Source organism: Copadichromis virginalis, linkage group LG1, assembly GCF_057382275.1.
Source record: "Copadichromis virginalis isolate Kocher_CV1m ecotype Utaka linkage group LG1, C_Virginalis_male_GT1.1, whole genome shotgun sequence".
Classification (NCBI taxonomy): domain Eukaryota; kingdom Metazoa; phylum Chordata; class Actinopteri; order Cichliformes; family Cichlidae; genus Copadichromis; species Copadichromis virginalis.
Window position 1 is genome coordinate 21,843,933 of NC_140618.1, and position 22,362 is coordinate 21,866,294.

Sequence of the window (22,362 nt, forward strand, 5' to 3'; positions counted from 1 at the left end):
GACGTCTGAAGAAAGCACTTAAAACCTGTGGCTATCCCATCTGGGCCTTCATTAAGTCAAAGAACATCAAGTCAAAGAGATTTATGGAAAAACAACACAACAACATCAAAAAAGAAGAAAAAAGCAGGCATAACAACATTGTCATTCTGCTTGTGGCTAGAGTGTTTGAGTAACTTAAAAGGCTTTTCCCCCAACTGAAGTTCCTGAGACACACGGCTAGAGGATAAAACACTTAAACACAACCTGAGCAATGTTATATATGCAGCCTAATGCAGCAAAGGGTGCACAGAAATATATACAGCGAACACCTGCATCAAAAGGATTGGGGGCACTCTCCTGTGAGCAGCAATGTACACAATTTGGACAGCCATGGTTTGAGAGAGGAGAGGAAAAAAGCCACCCGTGTTAAAATGGAAATACCATCTCTAAACAGGAAATGTGATTTACAACAACGCCTGTCAGCAAATTACGAAACAGTCCTGGCAACGCTCCCCACACACGGTTTTGCCTTCATTCACGCGGTTATTTGTGTGAATTTTGTGCGAACGATAACTCGCTGGTAGCCTTAAATGAATACCTGGAGCTGCACACCAGCTGCAGGCACTGAGGAAGCCTCTAGCATGAGAGGCGAAAGGCAAGGACCAAAAACAAGTCCAGAAATTTTCTCCTTCCCTGGATAAATGAGACAGCCTCTACACGATGTTTCAATCAATAACAATTTGTTTAATGATGCTTACGTGCCTGAAGCCCTCAACTGAGTGACATTAGGAATTGTATTCTTTATTCATTCATTCATTCATTTAGTCACGCATGAATAAAAAGCAGTTTACTTCAGAGTGAATCAGAACACATAAAACCTTATACCCACTGATGAACTATGACAAGCTTCCGCAAGCTTCTGCTGCTCTGACAAGGGAACGAGAACCCGTTTGAAGCACTCCACTTACATTATCCACTTCAGGAAAATAGCAGGACGTCAGAAGCAGCAGACTGCACTACGCATAGATAAGAGCTGAAAATGCTTCAACTGCAGCCTGAGTGTTTGTTTTGTTTGGATACAGTGCTGCTGACAACAAACAATGGCAACGGCAGTATTAGTTAGCAGGGTGTGAAATGGCCAAACATCACTTTGACTTAAGGATCCCGAGGGCCGTGCTGCGAAGTAAGTTCTTTGAGCAAGCTGGCTTAACAAAACCTAAAACCCCAGTGAGAGATAATGGGTATCACAAAGGTGGTTATCAACTTTCTCTGTTAACCCAGGCTTTCTGCTTCAGGCTGTGTGCGCGCTCACATAAAAGGGTGCATTTGATGTGTCATTTCTTTTTTCTTCTGTACAGAACTGACCTACTTCGGTCAGAGACATTATCACAGAACAACTGGTGGGGGAAAAAACAACAAAGGGCAACACTGGTACAGAACAAGAGAGCAATGCTGCAGAAAACTTCGAATCATGTAAATTTAGAATTAGTATACTTAGGCCTCTCGGTGATGACGGTTTTTTTTGCTGTTTGGCACATTAGATTTTTGAAACTTTAAACAATTTCCATTTAACATTATAGTACACTCAGCATGTTCATGTCTGTCACTGACCCACAGCCTTATGAAGGAAATGTGGAAACCCCCTAGTTTGTGAAATTAATGTCGCTAATTTAATATTCTTGGTGATGAATGGACCAACTGGTTATCTAATTTAAACTGCAATTCTAGCAGTATAAAACAACGTCAGAAGCACATTAGGCCAAGTATGAAAACATAATTATACATTTTTCCTCTTACTAAACAAATACACACTGCACACAGTTTGTGCTGATGTAACTTTCCTTGTGTAGTGTTTATGAGGTACAGCTAGTTTGCATGTATAAAACTGCACAGAATCTATATTGCACTTAAAGCACCGTGCATTAAAAGAAAGTTAAGTTCAAACAAAGCATCAGAATGGGGGAAAAGGGGATTAAAATGACTGAACATATCATGGCTGCTTGTGCCTGAAAGGTCTACTCTGAGTATTTCACTAAATGCTGATTTAGTGGGACTTTCCTACACAACCATCTCTGGGGTTTACATATGTCCCTCACTTTATGTCCACAGTGTACCCGTGTTCTGGCACAAAGCTCATATCATCTCAGATTAGTTTCTTGAACATGACAATGAGTTCACTGTATTCAGAGTTCAACAGCACACCTTTGGGATGTGGTGGAATGGGAGAGTCACATCATGGATATGCAGTTGATAAATCTTCAGCAACTGTGTGACGCTCTCATATCAGTATAGACCAAAATCTTTGAGGAATGTTTCCAGCACTTTGTTCAAGTCGATCAAAACTGGGCCCAGCCTGGTACCAACAAGGGAGAACTAATAGAATACCACTTAGAGAAATAAGAAGTTCTAGCTGGCTATTTGTGGTCCCTTGATGCAGCAGCAGAAGTTAGTGTCACGAAAAATTGCCCTCCCGTAATTGATTTAGCCTTGGTGTGACTCTTTTATCAGTACAGTAAAAGGCACAAAAGTCTTACCTGTCTGTCCAGTTTCTGCTGGCGGAGGTTGGTGCCCTCATCATCTAAAGTGCTTTAAGAAAGAGCAAAGAAAGAGGAGTGATTAGGTTAAACTGCTCTTCAGCTCTTTGTTATATCTGTAATAGAATAATGACATTACTTAAGTCAATTAAATTGTTTCCCTGGAATTTCGAAGAACATTATATACATGAAATCTTAAAGTCTTAGCTTGTTACCTAATAAAACACTATATGTTAATGAAGCTTCTCGCAAATTTCACAAAACAATGACTGTGTTTCTGCCTCGAGGTATTTTGTTTTCACATCATGTGTCACGGTCCTGGGTCGGGTCGACCCAGCATTTTGAGTTTCTTATGTTTTGGTTTATTTTTGCATTATGGATTGGTTATTCTCTGGTGATACTGTTTTGATTACAATTATATTCTGATTCTTTAGTTATCTGATGATGATGTTGGTGACGATGATGATTATGTCTGGTTTAGGTTTTGTTATCTTGCCCTTATGTGTGGTTTAGGTTGCCTGTGCTTGGTCTTCTCTGCCCGTATGTCCCTCTGTTTGTCCATGACGTCATTATGCCTGTTTACGAGTCTGTCTCTGTCTGGCGTGTGCTTCCTGTCTTATTTTGTAGGTCTGTGTCCTTTGTCAGTGCGTTCAGCTTTGTGCTCTCCCTGTCTCGTCAGTGTAATCAACGTCAGCCGTGTCTCCCAGCTGTTTCCTCTTTGCTCCGTTCACCTCTTGTATTTAGTGTCTGTGTCTTCCCCTACTCGGTGTCGCATCGTTAACGTCTGTTCACCCTCACTTGCTGCGTGTTTAGGATTTCCAGTCCTCCTGCATCTCTGTTTAGAGTTTTGTTTGCTTTTGTGAGTTTTATTTTATCTTGATGTTCTGCTCCAGCAATAAAGCTGCATTTTCTGTCTAAACCTCGTGTCCTGAGAATCCTGCATTTTGGGTCCACCACTCCTGCCTGCCTGCCACACAGCCGACCATGACATCATGAGCTATATCATCCTCTCTGCTGTGATTACTTCTTCACAATAAAAATACATAATACAAGTCATTATTCTCTGAAAAGTAAAATCTAATCATTCATGTAAATAATTATTATGCTTTGGGCACCATTTACCAGAGAAGGATACAAAAATAATGCATACATTTTTTGTTATTGAAAACTGCTTTCACTTACAGTCACGTGGAAAAGAAAGCTTTGACAGGACTTAGGAAAAACTAAGTATACTCTGCTAATCAAATACATTTGATTAATTGGTCATCAGCAACTTCAAGCACCTCTTAAAGAAGAGGTTTTAGCAATACTCTGATATTGAGCTTGTTTTGCAGCCACAGGGTCTGGGCACCTTTTCAGTCATTGAGTCAACCACGAATTGCTCTGTATAACAAAAGTCAAATGTGAGGCCATCTGTCCAATAACAAAAGCTTGGCCCAAATTAGGCCATCTAACAGGATAATGCCCCAAAGTACAGAAGTACATCTACAACAGAATGGCTAAAAAAGAAAAGAATCAAGGTGATACAATGTTCCAGTCAAAGTCCAGCCCCCGATTGAAATGCTGTGGTCAGACCTTAAGACAGCCATGCATAAACAAATATATTTAAATGCAAATTAAGTGAAGCTATGATAGAAAGAAGAGTGGGACAGATTCCTCCACAATCATGAGAGAGACTGATAAAGTCAAACACAAAACAATTACTTCAAGTAACCGCTGCCAAAGGTGGCTCTACAAGCTACTAAATCATGCAGTGTACTTAATGTTTCACAGAACTGGAAAGAGTACTGTGAAATCTTTCTTTTTCACAGAACTGTATCTGCTGCAGATACCGAATATGGACACGGCCCAAATGAGAATGTGTAGAGTACATGAAAACAATATTTCAGATACAAAGCATAGTAACAATGCACCCGTCAGCAACACGAGTATAAAGGAGATGGCTCTGCTGAGTTAACAGTGTCATAGCATTTTAGATAAAGATACTTATATCCTCTGGGTGGTTTATCGTGATACACCATGCAGAAGTTAAATAACAGCATACTAAGCACTTAAATCACTTTTCAAAAAGGTTCCATACAATAATAACTGTCAGGGGAGTTATTAGAAAGCTGTCAGATAGTCTCTCAGTGAATACAGCAAAAACATAAACAGAGGTGTCATTTGAATATTGTTCAAAGTGATGTTGATGATGCATTTTGATTTTCCTAGCAATGGACAGAATATAAATGGCAAAAGTCCAATATAATCTCCATAAATTAATTAGCAGTAGCAAAGCTTTAAATGTTTTGTGACGAGGAAGCATAACACAGCTTGAGCGACTGAACGCACATACACACAGCTACTCCGCTCAGTCAACAAAGATTAAGTGCTACTGAAGCAAACAACATTTCTGTGGATATTTGTTGAATCCATGGCTCAAACTTAAGAACACTTAAGAAACTGTATCCTTGAGTAAATGGAGAGGAACGTCTGCCACAAGAAAAGTAAAAACAGACGAGTTAAGGATGATGGGTTTTAAAGGCTGTTTGGGGCATATTGATGATTTTTCTGCTACATAAATAAAACTGAAACAGAAATTGCTTCAGATCCAGCATTACATGTTTACCAGTTGACCCTTAAAGGTAACATAAGGCAGTCACCGGTACACTGACCACATTGTTCACAGTGGAGACAATCACTGAAACGTCTCTTGCTGCATGTGTCTGCCGTCGATAGCTTCTGGCAATCCAGAAGCTTTGCTGGAAGCTGGACACTAATGGAATCTACTAAATGACTTCAATAAAGTGAAAGGCTTTGTGTTGCCTGTATCACCACAAACTAGATAAAGAAGTCTCCATATTAGCTACAGTATTTTAGTCACAGTCCAATTAGTAGATGAGCCTTTCACCAGGGTATTGTGTTGGTCTTTTAGAGGATGCTATTATCCCCATGCTCACTGAAATGTTTTATATCTCTCAAAAGCATTCCTGTGTCCTTTGCAACGAATTTGGTATCTGATGCAATGCAAATAGACCCTAAGGACAAAAGGAAGTCGCACAAGCTCACTGCAAGAACACACCACACAATAACCTACACACTCGCCTGACCTCGTCCTGCACCAACGATTCTCTGAGCATGCTTTGCTGAACAGTCAGCTATCCTCAGCAGAGCCGGCGTATACTGTATCTCTGTCTGCACGAACGCCACTGTTCACTTGAGCAATATTTGACGTGACATAATGACATACTGCCATCTGCAAATGCCTAAAGGTCAGCATAGCATGGGCACCCTGGGCTATTGTGTCGTTCTAAAGCACAAAATACACGCCTGCATTGTTAATTTTAGATTAAAGAATATGCACGATCACTTTGTCTGCAAATATATAAACCTTTCTACGCCCTGACTCCATAGCCCCGATAAAGATAATTGGAAGAGGATGGACATAAACCTTATTAATATTATATCTACCACCAATACTCCAATAACCACTTACTCATCTTTAAATAACCCACTTCAATCACAATCAAGTGTTTAAAATGAAAAGACTGTTGATAAGATGATAAGAGGACTGAAGCTTCCGATTAGTCTTTGCTAATCAGCCTGATAACATTTCATACTACGAATAGTTGGCAATACACATCATGATTTAGAGCTTAAAGTAATGACTGACCAAAAGTAGAAAAAATAATTGCCAGGTAATAATTACGTTAGGGAAGGCGATGTTTATTTGAACAATGTGTATTACTTTAGTAATCGGAAACAAAACCGATTCAAATGCTATTAACGAGCTAATACACTAAGTGACAGGCTGTTCATATCAAACAGCTGACTTCTCACTTATCATGATTATACTCGACATTTAGGGAGGGGAAAAAAGGAGGAGTGCTTGTTAAAATGTGGAGAGCATTGTTACACAAGTATGAGGAGGTTACGCAATACTGTGGAGATACAGAAGAATGAGGTTACTTGCAAGTCATCACTTTCCTATTCCTCTCCCTTATTGTCAGTAGCAAAAATGATCAATATCAGAAATTTGTTGTGCTGTAAATTAGATTTTAAATGGATGTTTCGTATTGCAGTTTTCCCTGAAGATCAATGTGAAAGGCCCATTATAACAAAGTGGAAGCTTTTGTTAAGAAATCTACTTAACAAGTTTACTTTATATTCTTTACTTTAAAGCTGAACTCTTTTATGAAACTATATTATCTTTGCTTTGACGCTTGTTGCACTGTCAGTGTGGTGAACCCTGTTTATGCTACAGTCACGCTAATGGTTGGAAGCCACGGCACAATCAAAACTGTGCGATTAACTTTTGAGTTTGTTGCCTTTGAAATGGTTGCTTCTAAGATGGGGATGAAGTCTGTGACCATTTGCAGTTAGTTTCTTGTCAACGTTCAGGAAAAAATGCAGCTGAATGTGGAACTAAGGCAGGAAGCCAAACTCCACAAGGTGCAAAAATCCTTAACAGAAAACAAGTTGAATCCAAGAAATTCCAAAACATGACCTAAGAGACACAAGAGAGGTTGTACAGACATCCAGACAAAGACCAAGACTATAAATACATATTTTCCTGGATTTGTGACTATAGAAACAAACTTTGTAACTGATCACAAATATCCTTGGTCTGTGAGGTAAACAAGGACCCAACAGTTTAACCAACAGGATTTATGTTCTGGCTAACACCATTCCTTGGATGCAGCATTGGGCTGGCAGCATTGAGATGCTCTACTTCTCCACAGAAGGCTTAGAGAGGCTGACAGCATAGAATGAATTGAGTAAAATGGAGTACTTAAAGAAAACTCCAAGTTCTCTTATCATAACACTGTTGTGAAACTTACAACCAAAGCCCAGACTTACACAGCACTGCACATCTGTAAAGAAACCTGAAGATAGAAGCTCACTGATGCTCTCTGTTAAATCGAACAATGATCGAGGTTTGTAAATCTTGGAAAAGACTTGAAATTATAACTGCAGCCAAAAGGGGGTCTACGAACTTCTTGGTTAAGGTTCCTAATATTTTTGTAAATGAATACAGCTAGTTTTCATGTCTCGTGTACCCAGAACAGACAGATTAGTGTGCCATCAGCAATGATGTGGTGAAAAACGAGCTCTAGCTGAAAGTGAAGCTGTCAGTATCTGGATCGATATACGTTCCCACGCTCACCTATATTTACAAGCTTTAAAGTAGTGAGTGAAAGGATGAGAATGCAGATACAAGTGGCAGAAATGAGCTGCCGCCATAGAGAGACTGGGCTCAGCCTTAGAGATAGCATGAGGAGCTTGGTCCTTCGGGAGGGCTTCAGAATAGAAGAGCTATTTGACTATTGTATGGACGTATGCCAAGGGTCTGGAGGAAGATGCAATGTAACACTTTATATTCAGCCACATATTTTAAAATGTGTCCATTAGTTGTTGTTTTTTTAATCTGATGATTCTTTGAAATTAAGTCCACATGATGTGACAGTGCATTCTTTTTTTTAGATAAAGCTAAAAAAAAACTTTCCTTTTGCGAGGAACGTGAAGTTGCATGTTTTATAATTCAGGTCATAAACTTAGCATTTATACAGCAATTAACTGTAGACTGCCTGTTTATGATTCGACAGCTTTTAATTTAAAGCAACCCGCAATGCTTGTGTCAGTGTTGTAGTCCGTCCATCCCCCTGTTACATAAAGCACTACGTAACTAGAGTAAACAACTACAGATCAAGAAAAGCAAAATGACAACAGATCCAATTATGAATGTATTTGTGACAATTTGTGTTCTACAAACAAAGTTATAATTTGACAGATGCCAGATTTCTCGGTAACATTGTTAAACATTGTTTCTCATAGCCGGCCAACAGCACTTAAATTCTGTTTGACCTTTCCTTTCATTTGTGCTCTTGTAAAACGTTTTTCTCCAAGACAGCGACAGGATGATTTTTTTAATCACACATTTTTAACACTGTGCAAATTTGAGGCAAATTTTAGACAGGCATCAGGACTTCATACGTACTGCTGGAGAAGATCAAACCCCACTCAAGTTAACTTGTTACTCCTGCTGTGCTTCCTTTTCCTCTGCTCTCCAATACTCTCCAATACCAATAATTTATTAAAGTAAATAAAATAGTAGCTCCTACTAACAAAGCTACGGGATTCATTCAGCACCAGTGATTAGCTGGTTCTACTTTTTATTTATTTTCTTTACCACAAGAGCTTTTAATCACTGACCACAGGCTCACTGATTGTTCCTTCAGCTCTTGGACAGGCGTCTAAGAGACCTCTAACAAACATCCACGGCTCCTAATTCAAGGGCAATCGGAGATTTCCTGCAGCACAGCTTGAGAGAATGAGCTAAAGTAGAAGAGTAGAAGAGAAGAGGATGAAGGATAGAGAGAAAAATGTGCTTCTGATGTTTGATGAATCAAAGCTCAGATTTGGCGTTCCACTCTTGTGATTGAAATCGCTTTGTGTTATAAACATAAAAACATACTTCTTCTGTCACTTTATTCAAGCTTCCTTTTAATCTCTCCCAACCTGGAGACCCTGTAGCAGGAGCAAGTTCAGTTTGTCATAGAAATGACCCTGCAGCATTTTTCAAAGTATGACTACGACTATCATTACATGGTTATAAAGTTTGTTTCTGTTGAAAGGTTACACAAAATCAGCGTCTTTCTGATTGACATTTTTGATCAAGAAGAAGTAAAGTTTTGCTGGAGCTTTCGATTACACTCTGGCCTTGTGATAACAGTCAATACTGTGTTTCAAAATTCCTCGAAATGTCTCTAATGGCTTTAATAATACTAAAAAGGGAAAGAAAAAATCTGTTGTTGCTCTGTGACTACACTGAATCTGTTTGCATTTTTTGAGTGTGCAACACCCTCAACGTCTGGACGACCACTTTCCATTGCAAGGCAATTGTGCACATCCCCTGGTGGGAAACAACCTCTCTCTAAACATGTCTGACACAAACTGGCTGCAATCACTCTCAGACAGATTTGAAGGTTTGTAAATAACTGGCTTCCCATTTATAAGCACAGATTGCAAACATGTTGCAATTGATCTGAGTCAGTTTGCAAATCTATGAGGTTCTGCCCAGACTCTGAATGCAAGTAGTTCATGTGAATTTCTGTGTATGTAAAAGGTTACAGTTTAGTGCTTTTTAGGTCATTTCACTTTTCACAATAGATAGATAGATGGCTGCAATTGGCCGCAGACCTGGATCCCACCCATCTTCGAATCGTCATTCATTGCACACGGTCCCAATAATTTGGTTCTTGTCGAGGTCTGCACCACTATTTTCCCTACTGTGACAGTAACATTACCCACATTCTGACTAAATATCGCACTTTTTTCATTTTTAATTGTAAATTTTTAAAATGTCCAGTTTTCCTGACACACAACTAATGATGAGGCACGTATATTTGCATAATTTGGTTGATCTCTTCTTCAGTAGAAATTATTTTTTAGTTACAACATTTAAAAGCACATGCAATCCTGTATTTCAGTTTAAATCTTTCGTCTCGTTTTTTCCCTAACCAATCTCTCAGATTGCTTACCAGAAACTTCAACGAAATTCTTTCCATCACCCACTATGACTGGCTGGATGAAGGTACAATAGAGTAATTGGGCATAAACTAATGTTCCTTTATGAGCATTGTTGATGAACCTTTTTACCTTTTTACACGCTTCATTCATGTGTCAGAATCATGTCAGTGGAGTCTTGAATGTGGACCATGTAAAATCATTCAATAAACTGATAGCGCTGTGCCACCGACTCTAGTTTGATGACAAATGCCCACACAGATGCAATAAAAAAGTATTTACCTCCCACACGCTGTCAGACATACAGACAAACAAAGCACTCCGTGTCTATTGATCAAGTGTGAATAGGCATCAGACTGAAAGATAATGGCATGAACACGTGCTTTTGTAGTGCAGGTCAAACATCTCATTATTATGTGGAGAGCCTGGTCATTCTTTAACACACCTCTGTAGTGCATACTGACCAGGTAAAGCACTGACATCCGGGCCTATCCATTGCAATAAATCACCTCTACAAAACCTATAAAATATCATTTAAAACTAAGGTGCAAAAAAAGCACCTCAGCAATTTTTGAAAGGAAATGAAAAGCTTATCCCTGAATACTTGCATGCAAGTTTGCAAAGTCTTTGTTGCCATATAAATTCAGTATTTTTATTGTGGTTTTTAAACTGACAGACTGGCTGCTGGACTGATTCAATACTAAGGTGGAAAAAGGCACCTTAGCTCTATCTGATGAATAAAGAAAACCTAGATTCATCAGAATTAATTGCGTCTGAAATCAAATGTATGCTATTTACATATTTATGCTGTAAAGTACTGTTGCTAACATTGTGGAAGTAGTGCCGAAATCATCTGTCGAGCCCGACCAATACAGGATTTTTGAGACAAATATCAATACAGATATCTGGTGATTTCCAAATCAAACATTCTGATATATCGGGACAATATTCTTTTCTTTCAGATGCACAAAACATAAACAGATTTCTCTAACATTTGTCATTTGTAGTTATTTATTTACTCCTTTAGGCTCTGCTCGGATCAGCTGTAGCAAACGGGCAAGTTGCAGAGTGCACTCTGGTGAACAGACAATGCAATGTAAGCGCTCATTACATGTTTGAAGGGTCTTTCTTCTTCTTTTCATTTATTAACCATTAAACATGTCAATACTGATAGAGTGGCAAGATAATATCGGCTGCCAATAAATCAGCTGGGTTCAAATCATCTGTACCAACATACCATGGTACACTGCCCAGGATTCTGATTTTCGTTGAAACAATAGCTTGCCTATTTTCAGTCTTTTTTAAAAATAAATAAATAAACTGAATGACGCCTTAGCTGCTGTTGAATGTAGGACTGGATGGAGAACAGAATAGAAGTTATGAGACCCTCATATTTTTAAAATAGTTTTGCATGCATCATCAGGTTTAAAATATGTGACAGTAATTGGCTGATGAATCTGCAGTGTGCAACACTACAGGCAATCCATTATGGAGACACAAAAGCAAGATTATTTTTGTCATTTGCATGGCGAAATGCATGAAATTCTGGAAAATTAATCTCATGAGCGTTGTGCAGATGTAGATTGACCTTGCAGGTGGGAATGTAAATAATAAAGCTTTTAAGTACTTTTGTGGTATAGGACACCATGTCTTGCTCTACTAAATTGGTTATTTCTGAAAAGGTCACGTAAAAAAAATAGAATCGGACCATTAACAGATTTTTGACAACATAATTTCTTCATACCCACATTAGAGGAAAAAAACTACAACCCTGATTTGATGAATAATTCATACACAGAGAAGAACAAATTAAGCATCACCAATTCTATGTGGATGTTTGAGCAACATGTTTCCTTGATTTACTTGCTTTCTGTGCGCTCTATACCTCGAACTAACAGATCTACAGAGTGCTGCTGTATCCAACCCTCCCTGCAAAGAGGCCCATGTATTTTTAATGTCAGCTTCATGAGATGAAATCAAAATTCTGCTCACTGGCATGACCTCTTTCAAATAGTATATACAAGTACTGTTACTGCTACGGATACTTTTACTGGTTAATATCTAGTTAGTATTTAATATTGCTGCCTAGCATTCGTTAACAGCTTTTCTGGTCAAGTGATAAGGAGGCCATGGAGAGATAGTTGTAATTTGCGCTGCTAGCTATTTAAGTCTGTGCATTCACTGCATTTCATTAAATGCTTTTGTTTCAACTTTGCCATAGTAGGAGGAATCTTATTCAAAATAAAACCCACAGAGGTTGCTTCCTGCTGTTGTCCTGATGCAGTCTCATTCTGAAATTTGCGGATTGCCACCGTAACTTATAGCAACCATAAGCCAATGGTCTCAAAGCAAGCAAGGGAAACCATGGCAATGGGCATTCAATTAGAGGAAGGAGCCACCAGCTTTCGTACTACACTTGAAATGCTTATGTTTTATAACAGGAGATTTAGAACTACAAAACAGCATGACTGCCACCAGCATGGCTCAGTGAAGCTCATACTGGCACATGCAGTAAGAAAGGAGACATAAAACATGCACATTTACACGTGAAGAACTTTCTCAGTGATTAAAAAAGTGGACATTAATAAATGTACAAATGTGAACGTGGCTCTATCTTTGATATGCACAGCAATCAAACTGGATCCAAACTGATCAGAGACAGCACTGAATCACATTATGGACAGTTGTGAAACAATATGAGATCATCAGAGGTTGATGCAGTTGACATTTTGGGATTGTTCTTTTTTGTTTGTTTGTTTTGGTGATTCTTCAACAACTCGCCACCTAAACTAAAAATTAAAAAAAAAAAAACCCTGCACAAAAAAAGAAAAAAAAACACATTACTGTATGCTTTTCTGTCATCATACCGGCTCGATGTTACTGTTAATCAGTCTGATCTCTGAACACCCGCTCAAATAATCACACATGCTTCAAAAGATGAACACTGTGCCCCCTCTGTGTGTTCTCAGGAATGTGGTACAGTACCTGTAGGGAATCCAGTCGGAGGAGTGCTTGGAGCTCATTCTGTATTTATGACTGTGCTGTCTAACTGCAAGGCTAACGGCCTGCAACAGCACCAGTGGAAGAGGCTATGGGGTCTGAGGACAGCGATCACAGCCAGCGAGCCCACACCGCCTGTTCATCCTCTGCACACAGCTCTATATTCCCAGCCTGCCTGTGTGCTTTTTGTACGTCCTCTAGTTGTGGGGCAGCAGATGACTAACAATCCAGTCAGACAGCCGCACTCTTCAGTCATGCACAGTGAACACATGAAATAGCCGTTTTCTTCTCTCTTCCATGTGTATGCTTCCAGTCAATGCCTCTCCTCTTCTCTTCTCCCATCCGCTGCCTCTGCTCCTTCTCTGCGCTGGCTCTCTTCCCTCGCACTTACTCTGTAGGCTCTATCTAAATCTCCCTCTGTTTCTTTCCCTTTAAATCCCCCCTCCCCTCCTTATTCTCGGTCCAAATCTCGATCTCTGCCACTTTGCCCAATCTATCGCTCATTATTGCTCGTGCAACATCACCTACGCTCGCAGTGAGTGCAAAGTCAAAGGTGCAAAAAGTAAGAAAGGTTATAGAGAATCCCTTTTGTCTTGCATCTTTGATGTTCCTTTAGCGCTATTTTTGTGCAGTGCCACCCCCTCGTTCTAATGCAGCCCTACACATACTGTCTCTCTCGCTCTCTCTTTACGCAGACTCCCTGTATCTTTCTTGCACACTATCTGTGTTGTATGAGGCATGATAAGCAGGCATTCAGATTTTTTTTTTTTCTGGCCCATAATTTATTTATTCTTTCAGAGTAAGAGGCATTAGCATATGACTGTGCAGACTAGTGTTAACAGCCTTTAATTCAACACTCTCTACGGGCAGACAAAGGCACCCTGTGATAGTGCCACAGCTCTGAACCTCTCTCACACACATCTGCTTCCGCCCTCCGTCTGCAGCCCCTCACTGTCAGCACACAAACACACATCACTGACTGTGCTCCCAGGGTTATTCAGGAGTCCATCGATAGACAGTTAAACCAAGTGGCTTCCTTGTTTCGAACCTGGTGCAGGAGTGAGTTTAGTATGAAAACGCAGAAATCTTCTTTTTAGACGCCATGTGGAAAATGACCTGCAGCTATCCTGAAAATTATTTTTTGGGGGGGAGAAAATCTATTTCCAGTGGGTACAAATGAAACCATTTTGCCTTCTGACTCCCTCCTAAATAGCCAGGAAGTGGGACGCACACAAACTTATGGCTGATGCAGGGCTCAGATCTTTGTTACATGCTCAAGCTCCAGTTCACTATTGTGCAAAGTGTTACTCAAAGACAGACAAAGAGCGCAGCTACTTTTAAAGGCTTTCAAGCATCGTCCCTCAATTATTCATTGCAAGTCTAAAAACAAACACCACACCGAATACTGGTAGGGAAAAAAAGCCAGCTGAGAAATAAGATGCGTTAAAAATAATCTTGACAGAATTTGGCTCCTTGAAAAATAAAAATGAATGACTTGGATTTAATATTCTTCAAACACAACACCCTGCTTGTTATTACAACATGAATTCTGCTTATGATTTCTCACTCTTTGTGTTTCTACATGTAAAGAAAAATTAGTTAGTGGGGTGACAGAAATCAGCATGTGTATTAACAGCATGCCCTTATATAACTAAAACTGACAGAAAGTCTGAAATACAACCGGTCAGTCAAATAAATGAATAAATACATATTTGATCCTCTTGTACAGCCAATAGCATTAAAGCACACTGCGGCTGCTTTACTGAAAGCACAATAAAAAGATTGATTATATTCTGTAACGGTATGGCCTTTCCAAAATGTCATGTTGCAAAGGTGGTTCACCTTGCCTGTTGTTTATGTTTCAGTAAACTAATTTTTTTTATATCAGCTTTCAGAAAATTCCACACATATCAATCCCTTATGTAGTCGTTTCCAACAGCGTCAGAAACCACAAACAATGTTTGAATAAATGGTAGACAAAACGTTTGTGTATGTTTTTTATGAAGGCCGAGAATATAAAGGAGAATTCTGGTTTCCTGTTGAACATGGAAGCTTGTTATTTGGCCCTGGAAAAGGAGTGACATGTTGCTATATCAAACCACCAGGTGAAACGTTGACTGTTTGAATTATATTGAATTGGGCAGTAAGGCTGCTGCTGTTTCTTCTGCAAATTACACAATCATCATTCCAAGGTCTTTTTCTTTTAAAGAGAAAAGAACGAGTGGTAGTAGTAGATTTTCCTCACAGCCCACAAGACGCTGGGTTTTGAGTTTTGCAATTCATTTGAAAATACAATTATTGTAATTGCATTGGTCCCCGGTTGCTCCCAGTTTCCTCTCTGCCTTCTCCTCTCCTCTTTTTCTTTCTTCTTCCTTCTCTCTTTCCATAACAGGTAGCTCAAGAAAGAAAGAAAATATCCAAGAATGCCAGCCTGCATTATCTTCCTGGTAACAGTATCTTGGTGGAAAGACAACACAGTAATGGAACAGCTCTGTCTGAGCCCACGAGCAAGGCACTGACTCACATACACCTCGGGTCCAAGAACGACAGCACAAGAGATTTATAATGTATGGCAAACCGGCATTGCATTGTAAGCCTTGGTAAGGAGGTAAATGTCAAAGACAGTCAATAAACTGAACTGTTAATTCACTCTGTGGTTAATGGTCTGCTCTCTGCAAGTCAGCTGGTGTGATAAAAGTGGAAGTAAATAAAACAAGTAACCCCACTAAGGAACAGGTGTAAGCACAGGACTGTGATAAATATTTGATGCTGAGAGGAAGACTTTGAAGTCTGGCGCTGGTCCTGAGAGGCCTGACTTTCCTAGTGACTACAGCAAACAGTCTTTCTTTCTTTCTTTCTTTCCTTCTTCCATCCATTCTTCCATCATGTTCCTCATCTTTTCCCCCTGGCTTTACAACCATTACCGCATTAAAAACCAAATGATAAGATCCTCTTTTTAAATTAAATTTTTTAAGTCCAGAATTTGTGCAGAGTTCTTCCCAGAGGCATTTTTCTGTTGGTAACAGGAGGCCAGACAGTATCAGTAATTATAATAATGGTCCTGGCATAGAAGGCACACTGATGTGAAAATGGATCTCTGGCCTGTATCTGCTTGCCTTCGTCAGACTGGCTGAAGCACAGCTGCGGAGTGCACAGCCTTAATAATATAGTAGCCTGATCATCAGCCGTGCAGGTCATAAGTTAACTGATGAGTGACAGAAACAATCAACCAAAAAGCACAGTGCTCAAATGCAACAGTTCCATGAACCACTGAATGCAGTGAAGACATCGCCGCTAACGTGCAAGAGAATCGGGCTGTTTTCAGCACTTTTGAGATTTAAGTCCTTGCGCTGGCGCCAAAGTACACAACCATAGCAGTTGCATTCCTATCCTCCCAAAAATACAAAGTGGTTAGTGCACTGTACAACTTCCAAAGTTGGAAATTTATGAGTTTATTTGGGAAGAATGTGTAGAATGTACAGCATAGGTGATAGTTAATTGCCAACAGTGGACAAGTATTTTGACAAATTTATGCTTTTAAAGTTTCACTGTGCAAATCATGTCTCCAAGGTGTTGCACAACAGCATGTTACAGAGGTCACGCCTGGTTTCCATTATTTATAAACTGACGTGGTTTTGTCCAGCTTTAGAGGCGATCCATTCCGGAGTGGTTCATAACCTTATCACAAAAATCTAGCCCAGGACCTGTTTGATGCACCATTAAAAACAAAACAAAAAAATGCTGTGCTGTGCAGCGTTTGTAGCCCTCCAGATTGTGACTAGAGAAAGCTATATTTTCCAGCAGCTTTTCGAGACTTTCATGACGTAGTCAGCCTTGAATCGAGGGCTCCGAAGGAGGTAATTAGGCCTCAGCTAAGGAGTGAGTCACTGAGTGGATCCACATTATGTCATCACACAAGGGAGCTGCCACATTTTTGAGAGCCAAGGGATTGTGTAGCCAATATGTTGGTGTAAACTTAAAAAAAAAACCCTGTATGCATCAGGATTAAGAGCTTTAATTATGCAAGATAAAACAGTAGAGTAACAAGCCTTCCATGGATGGTGCAACATCTTGTGAGTAAGTACAACTTGATGTTGCAGAGAAAGAAAGGGCTGCGGAAGCTCAGCCATGCTTGACTGTCAACCATTCTTTGTCAAGAGCTTCTGAATAATAGGACAATGCTGCATTTACACATGAAGGCATGACTGGCATAAGAAAAACAGCTCTACAACAAACTGATTTCTATTAGTGCATATAATAGAAAATCGCTCTAACAAAAGATTGCAAGAAAGCAAGCAGACAACCTTTTGTTCCCTCTTATCACTCATGGAAGAGGGCGGATAGCATAATCAAGCTACTTCCATGTACTTGAGAAAAAATCTCAGTCATAATCAGATAACATTTGATTGTTCAATTTTACAATAAACCCAGTAAAAAAGCGCTGGATAATTCCTGTGGAACACACTGTCGGAAAAGCTGACTACACGCGTTAACTAACTGAGAGAAAACTCCCACTTTGAGTCTGCAAGAGGCTGAGCGAGGCCTGATACGAATCAGCAGCAGTCTGACGCTTAGCTGCAATTCGCTGGATGATATAATTATTTATAGATGGATGTAGATGGAGACTCCTCAGGTTTTTCTTTTTTTTACTCCTACAGATATTCAAAGAAATCGAGAGCGACAGCAAGCGGCTAAAAACCAAAAAAGCTTGCCTCTGAAGGTTGCTGTGAGGCATTTTGTCTAAACAGTGGCATCTTTCTTTTAAGGGGTGTTGTAAATCTTTGAGGGAGAGAGGGGGAGAGAGAAACAGAGACTATGTGTGTGTTTGTGAGTGTGACTGAAAAGTAAATCTCACGGCTTCAGAAACACAGTGAGAAACTGTGTGTAAGCTTACACATGAAAAGAATAAAAAGTGAATGGGCACAACTGCTTGCGCCCAGCAGTGACTGAATCTAATATGCACCTTCAATTGATTCCCCAAAAGCAATAGAAGGGGAACAATGCAGTGTTTTTTTACTCGTAGATGTAAATGTAGGGGAATCTAAATTCACAATTTCATAATTTGGTTACATTTATAATAGCAACATTTTTAGTATTGGTTCTTCTGCGTCTTTAGAACTAGGGAAGTGTAAAACTGGGTACACACCGGGGAATCAGCATGTGGGACACACACACACACACAAACATACATAGTTCTTGTATCAACATAAGTCCTTCTATCTCATTGTTCAGTGGCCATCAGAGGGCATGCATAAAACATGATTTGGATTAGAAAATGTCATGCTGGATGAAACAGTGTCCCAGTGTCCCAGTGAGGGAACCAGATGGACTGCTTCAATACACTAAAGTTTTTTTCCATCCTCCAAACCACAGAAAAGCTTTATTTGTGCACTCGTAAACTGTAAATACATGCACACGTGCACATTGTGGATGCAAATGGACATTTTAGAAAGAAAGAAAAAGAAGTCCTAAATAGTAGCTTAATCTATTATGTACTAAAAGATGTCTGTCTGACTAAGCATGGGTGGAAGCTGCAAATTTGCATCAGTTAGATGCCCCGTCTACTGTGCTTTTATGGAGCGAGGTTTACCAGCATCACCGCTGTGAAAGAAACCAACAAGAAAAATGTAACAAAAATGTTTTTTAAAAGCTTTAAGCTCCAAAGCAAAACAGACAGGCATTTGAGATGTTTGCTAAAGATCACACAAACACTGCCTTAATAAACCCCAGACATCAAACAAATCCCTCACACTATATGTCTCCAGCTTTGCTAAACTGTGTTGTATCCAAGGGATACAGACAGAGATGCACAGCTTATAAGAGGCACGAAACCCAGTGTGGACAGATGAGTTATTTCCTACATTTTTCCTCTGTGTGATTTTCCAGCTCTTACACTTTCAGTGCAGTCATTGAATTTTTCCCAAGCTGAGAAAAGCGTACTCCCAGGTATGACTTTGCTGTGATTTTTCCTGTCTGAGGTTGAAGCCCTGCCCTTGGTTCAAACAGTGTGATAGGAATTACATCCCACACACAGACATTGATGTGCGCACATACCTCACACCCTGCTGACAGAAAGACAGCAGAGAGGCAGAGATGTTAAATGAGAGTGTCATTTTGTCAGGTGCTATACAGTGTGTGAGTCCTGTATCTATCTTTAGCGGATTAAATGTATGTGACTCACCGTTTCTAAGCGATTTTTTGCTCGCACTTCTCTGTCTTCTTTAGGGTTTATCTTTCACTCACAAATTAGTTTTTGCAGTGCCATCACTTCTAATTCAGACCCACCCCCACTCCCCAGTAATTAAATACAGCAAGCAGGAAATGGTGAGCTACATGATGCTGCAAATCAAATAAAAAAGCAACTGTAGCTTTAAATGGCAGTGCTTTTTTTGTCTTCTGCCCTTTGTTCTGCTCCTCATAAGCAACACGTGAACAAACAGTCAGCTGATTCACATTGAATTCGTGTTCAAACTGAAATGCCTTCCCATGGAAACTAAGGCTGACTGTGTCACTGTGACTCCTGGCAGTCCTTATGAATGATTTTAATCTGTGTATGTAAACCAAAAACTGGAGGGACTACTGTGAACACATCACATCCTAACAGCCTCTTTATGAGGAGGCATAAGATGCTCTTGTTCTCTATTTGTCACACTGCCTCCTGTGACACACACACACACACACACACCTCCACTGGTTCATTCCTGTGACCATGGCAACAGCTGAGACTAATTACCACTTAAAAGCTCACTGCTAGGCTATTTAACCACAATATCTACGTCAGGAAAAGACACACACGCACAAACTCAAATACAAATGCATTACCACCTCGCTAGTTGCCATAGCTATGATTAATTAAAATCTGGCTGAGCCTGCAGTGCACATTACTGAGATGCTGCAGTCAGTGGCAGGGTTTATTTTTCTTGGCCAACAGGGGGACTCGCCAAACTCAGACAGGAGGGTGTAGTGATGAATTGTGGACACATGGAGGTGCTGCAGAATAGCACAACTTTTTGAATTGCAGTTCCTGAAGAATCTGCAAATTTCCATATGGTTTTGACCAGCATCACATAAATTAAAAAAATTTATATACCCATTAGAAAAGTATTAGGGTGTCTTTAGAGTGCTGGAAAAGTGAAAATGTAATATCAACTATAGTCTGGAGTTGTGGAAAATTGTGGAAATGCAATAAAAGTCAGTGACATTAAATTTCAATCTAGGATTTCTATTTTATGAAGGTCATAAAAGTAAAAACAAAACAAAGGTCTTTCTCAACAGCATTTCAGTGGTATCGGTCGTTGATAATGCAACTCACCATATCAATTTTGGGTCTTTCCATTCATATATCTTCATTCATCTGCTGTAATTACTCAATTTTCCCTACTCTTTACCATTTACAGCAGTTATTACCACGCAGGGGTACAAGTACAGGAGTGCAAGTGAAGTAAGTGTGGGTACTAATAACTTGACTTACCTGATATATACAAATTACAGCTTTTCAGAATTAGATTAATCTACACAAGTTAAAACAGACAATAGGAATGCACTAGGGATTAAGATACAAACATAAATATGAGATTAAAATGAGCAGCAATTGCTAGTTTATGGACAGTAAGTTGGGATTTCTTGTTACATAATTAACAACTGTTAGGTCTAGTAACTAAAGTAGTGAAAATGCTATTCAAGAAATAATCAACCTTAAAGTTAAGCATTAACAGTTAAAGCTGCTTACAGTGATTGTTGAATGTTTAGGTACTGTAAACATATTCAAGAGAAAATGATGAGCTGACATCTGAAAAATATTAGATATGGTAAACAGCTAAAAGTAGCAAAAAGAAGTGTGGGTATGTTATGTGAAAAAAGGTTTGGAACTATATTGGTTTACGTGAAAAAAATTGTTTTTTAATTAGCTGTAATTACACAAAAAAAGATGTGCTGGAGACCGAGCAGTATGAAATGCTGACTGGTCTTGTTTTATCTAACCTAATCACGTCAGTGGACCCAACATTTTTACATCCCTTAATCATTACAGAACAAAAATCATTCTGTACTTTGGACTTCAGCTAATCAGTACAGTGAGAATCTCATTAAACATTAAAAACATCATCACACATTAAAAACCGGAGTGAAAAAAACAAATCACTTGGTCTACGCAACATTCTGTGCTTCCAAGCAAGTTTCCATCTGTGTGTGTCAGGCACACAGTTAAAGACAGCTTAATAAACAAAGTGAACAAAGCAGGGTTAATAGAAATAAATAAATATATATATATATATACATATTTTTAAAAAAGAATATAGTTTTCAGTCCACTCATTTCCACTTATCCAATTCAGCATCATGGGGGGCCGGAGCCTATCCCACCTGGCATACGTGGGGTACACCCTGAACAGATTGCCAGTCTTTCACAGGGCGACCACAGAGAGACAGACAACCTTTCACACTCGCATTCACGCCTATGGGCAATTTAGAATCACCAGTTAACCTAACCCCACTAGCTGAATGACTTTGGACTGTGGGAGGAAGCTGGACTACCCTGAACTCAGCTGGCACACATTATATAAGGACTGAACTCACTTCCAGTTCAGTCTTTTCATTCCCACATGGGGTGGCAGCTGAGGTGAGTTTGAGTTGGTCTTCTGAGTTAATCAGAAGACCAATAATTGCTATAAACAACTATATGTTGATGATGATGAAAGGACAGATCGAGATAAGACTGCGCGCTCACACTCGGTCTGCTCATGGATGAGGGTTGCATAATTACACAGTACCATGCCACCCATGTATGGACCTTTGTGGGCTTCAACCCATTCACCAGGAGCTCAGGATCACCCTGGAATTGCTATTACCAAGTGTTTGACCATGATTACCAGGGGCTGCCAGGGCTGCTGCCATCCTCATGATGTCATTTTGAATTTTTCTGACTCCACTAATGATGCTAATTTCTGGGTTCTTATCTTTACTGTTTTTAAATTGGCTCTTAAACCTTCATTGCAATAAAACAGTGGAGAGAAGACAGAAACACTAGGAGAAACTAAACGGCCTCAGGGTGGAGTCAAACCTGGACCTTATGCCACATGGGTTGTCCACTCAACCCAGTGATAAGCTATACTGGCTCTGAAAAGCCCTATGGCATGTTCAAGATACCTCAGAACTCTGGTGTTAGAACTCGAGTTAGCACATATCAGAAAAAGAACATTTGGCTCTTAGTAGAGCCATTCAAATATCAATAGCAATACTTTATAAAACCTTTTTTGTGCTTCGTCATGGATATAGACTATTCAGTGCCTTACATATCACTTATTTAGTGAATCAAAAATACACAACAGTGGCAGTACAGATTTAAA

At 39.6% G+C, this 22,362-nt stretch overlaps 1 protein-coding gene across 3 annotated transcripts in view; it reads right to left on the reverse strand.

Moving 5' to 3' along the window:
- The window catches only part of tub (TUB bipartite transcription factor), a 57,786-nt gene that overhangs the window by 17,608 nt on the left and 17,816 nt on the right, over positions 1-22,362 (reverse strand). For 2 of the 3 annotated variants that reach the window (XM_085454583.1, XM_085454593.1), the window contains exon 2: positions 2,514-2,565. In XM_085454583.1, coding sequence (XP_085310709.1) covers positions 2,514-2,565 — 52 coding nt within the window. Of the gene's footprint in view, positions 1-2,513; positions 2,566-13,004; positions 13,682-22,362 lie in introns of those variants that run through there. The other variant, XM_085454601.1, reaches the window with a different exon arrangement.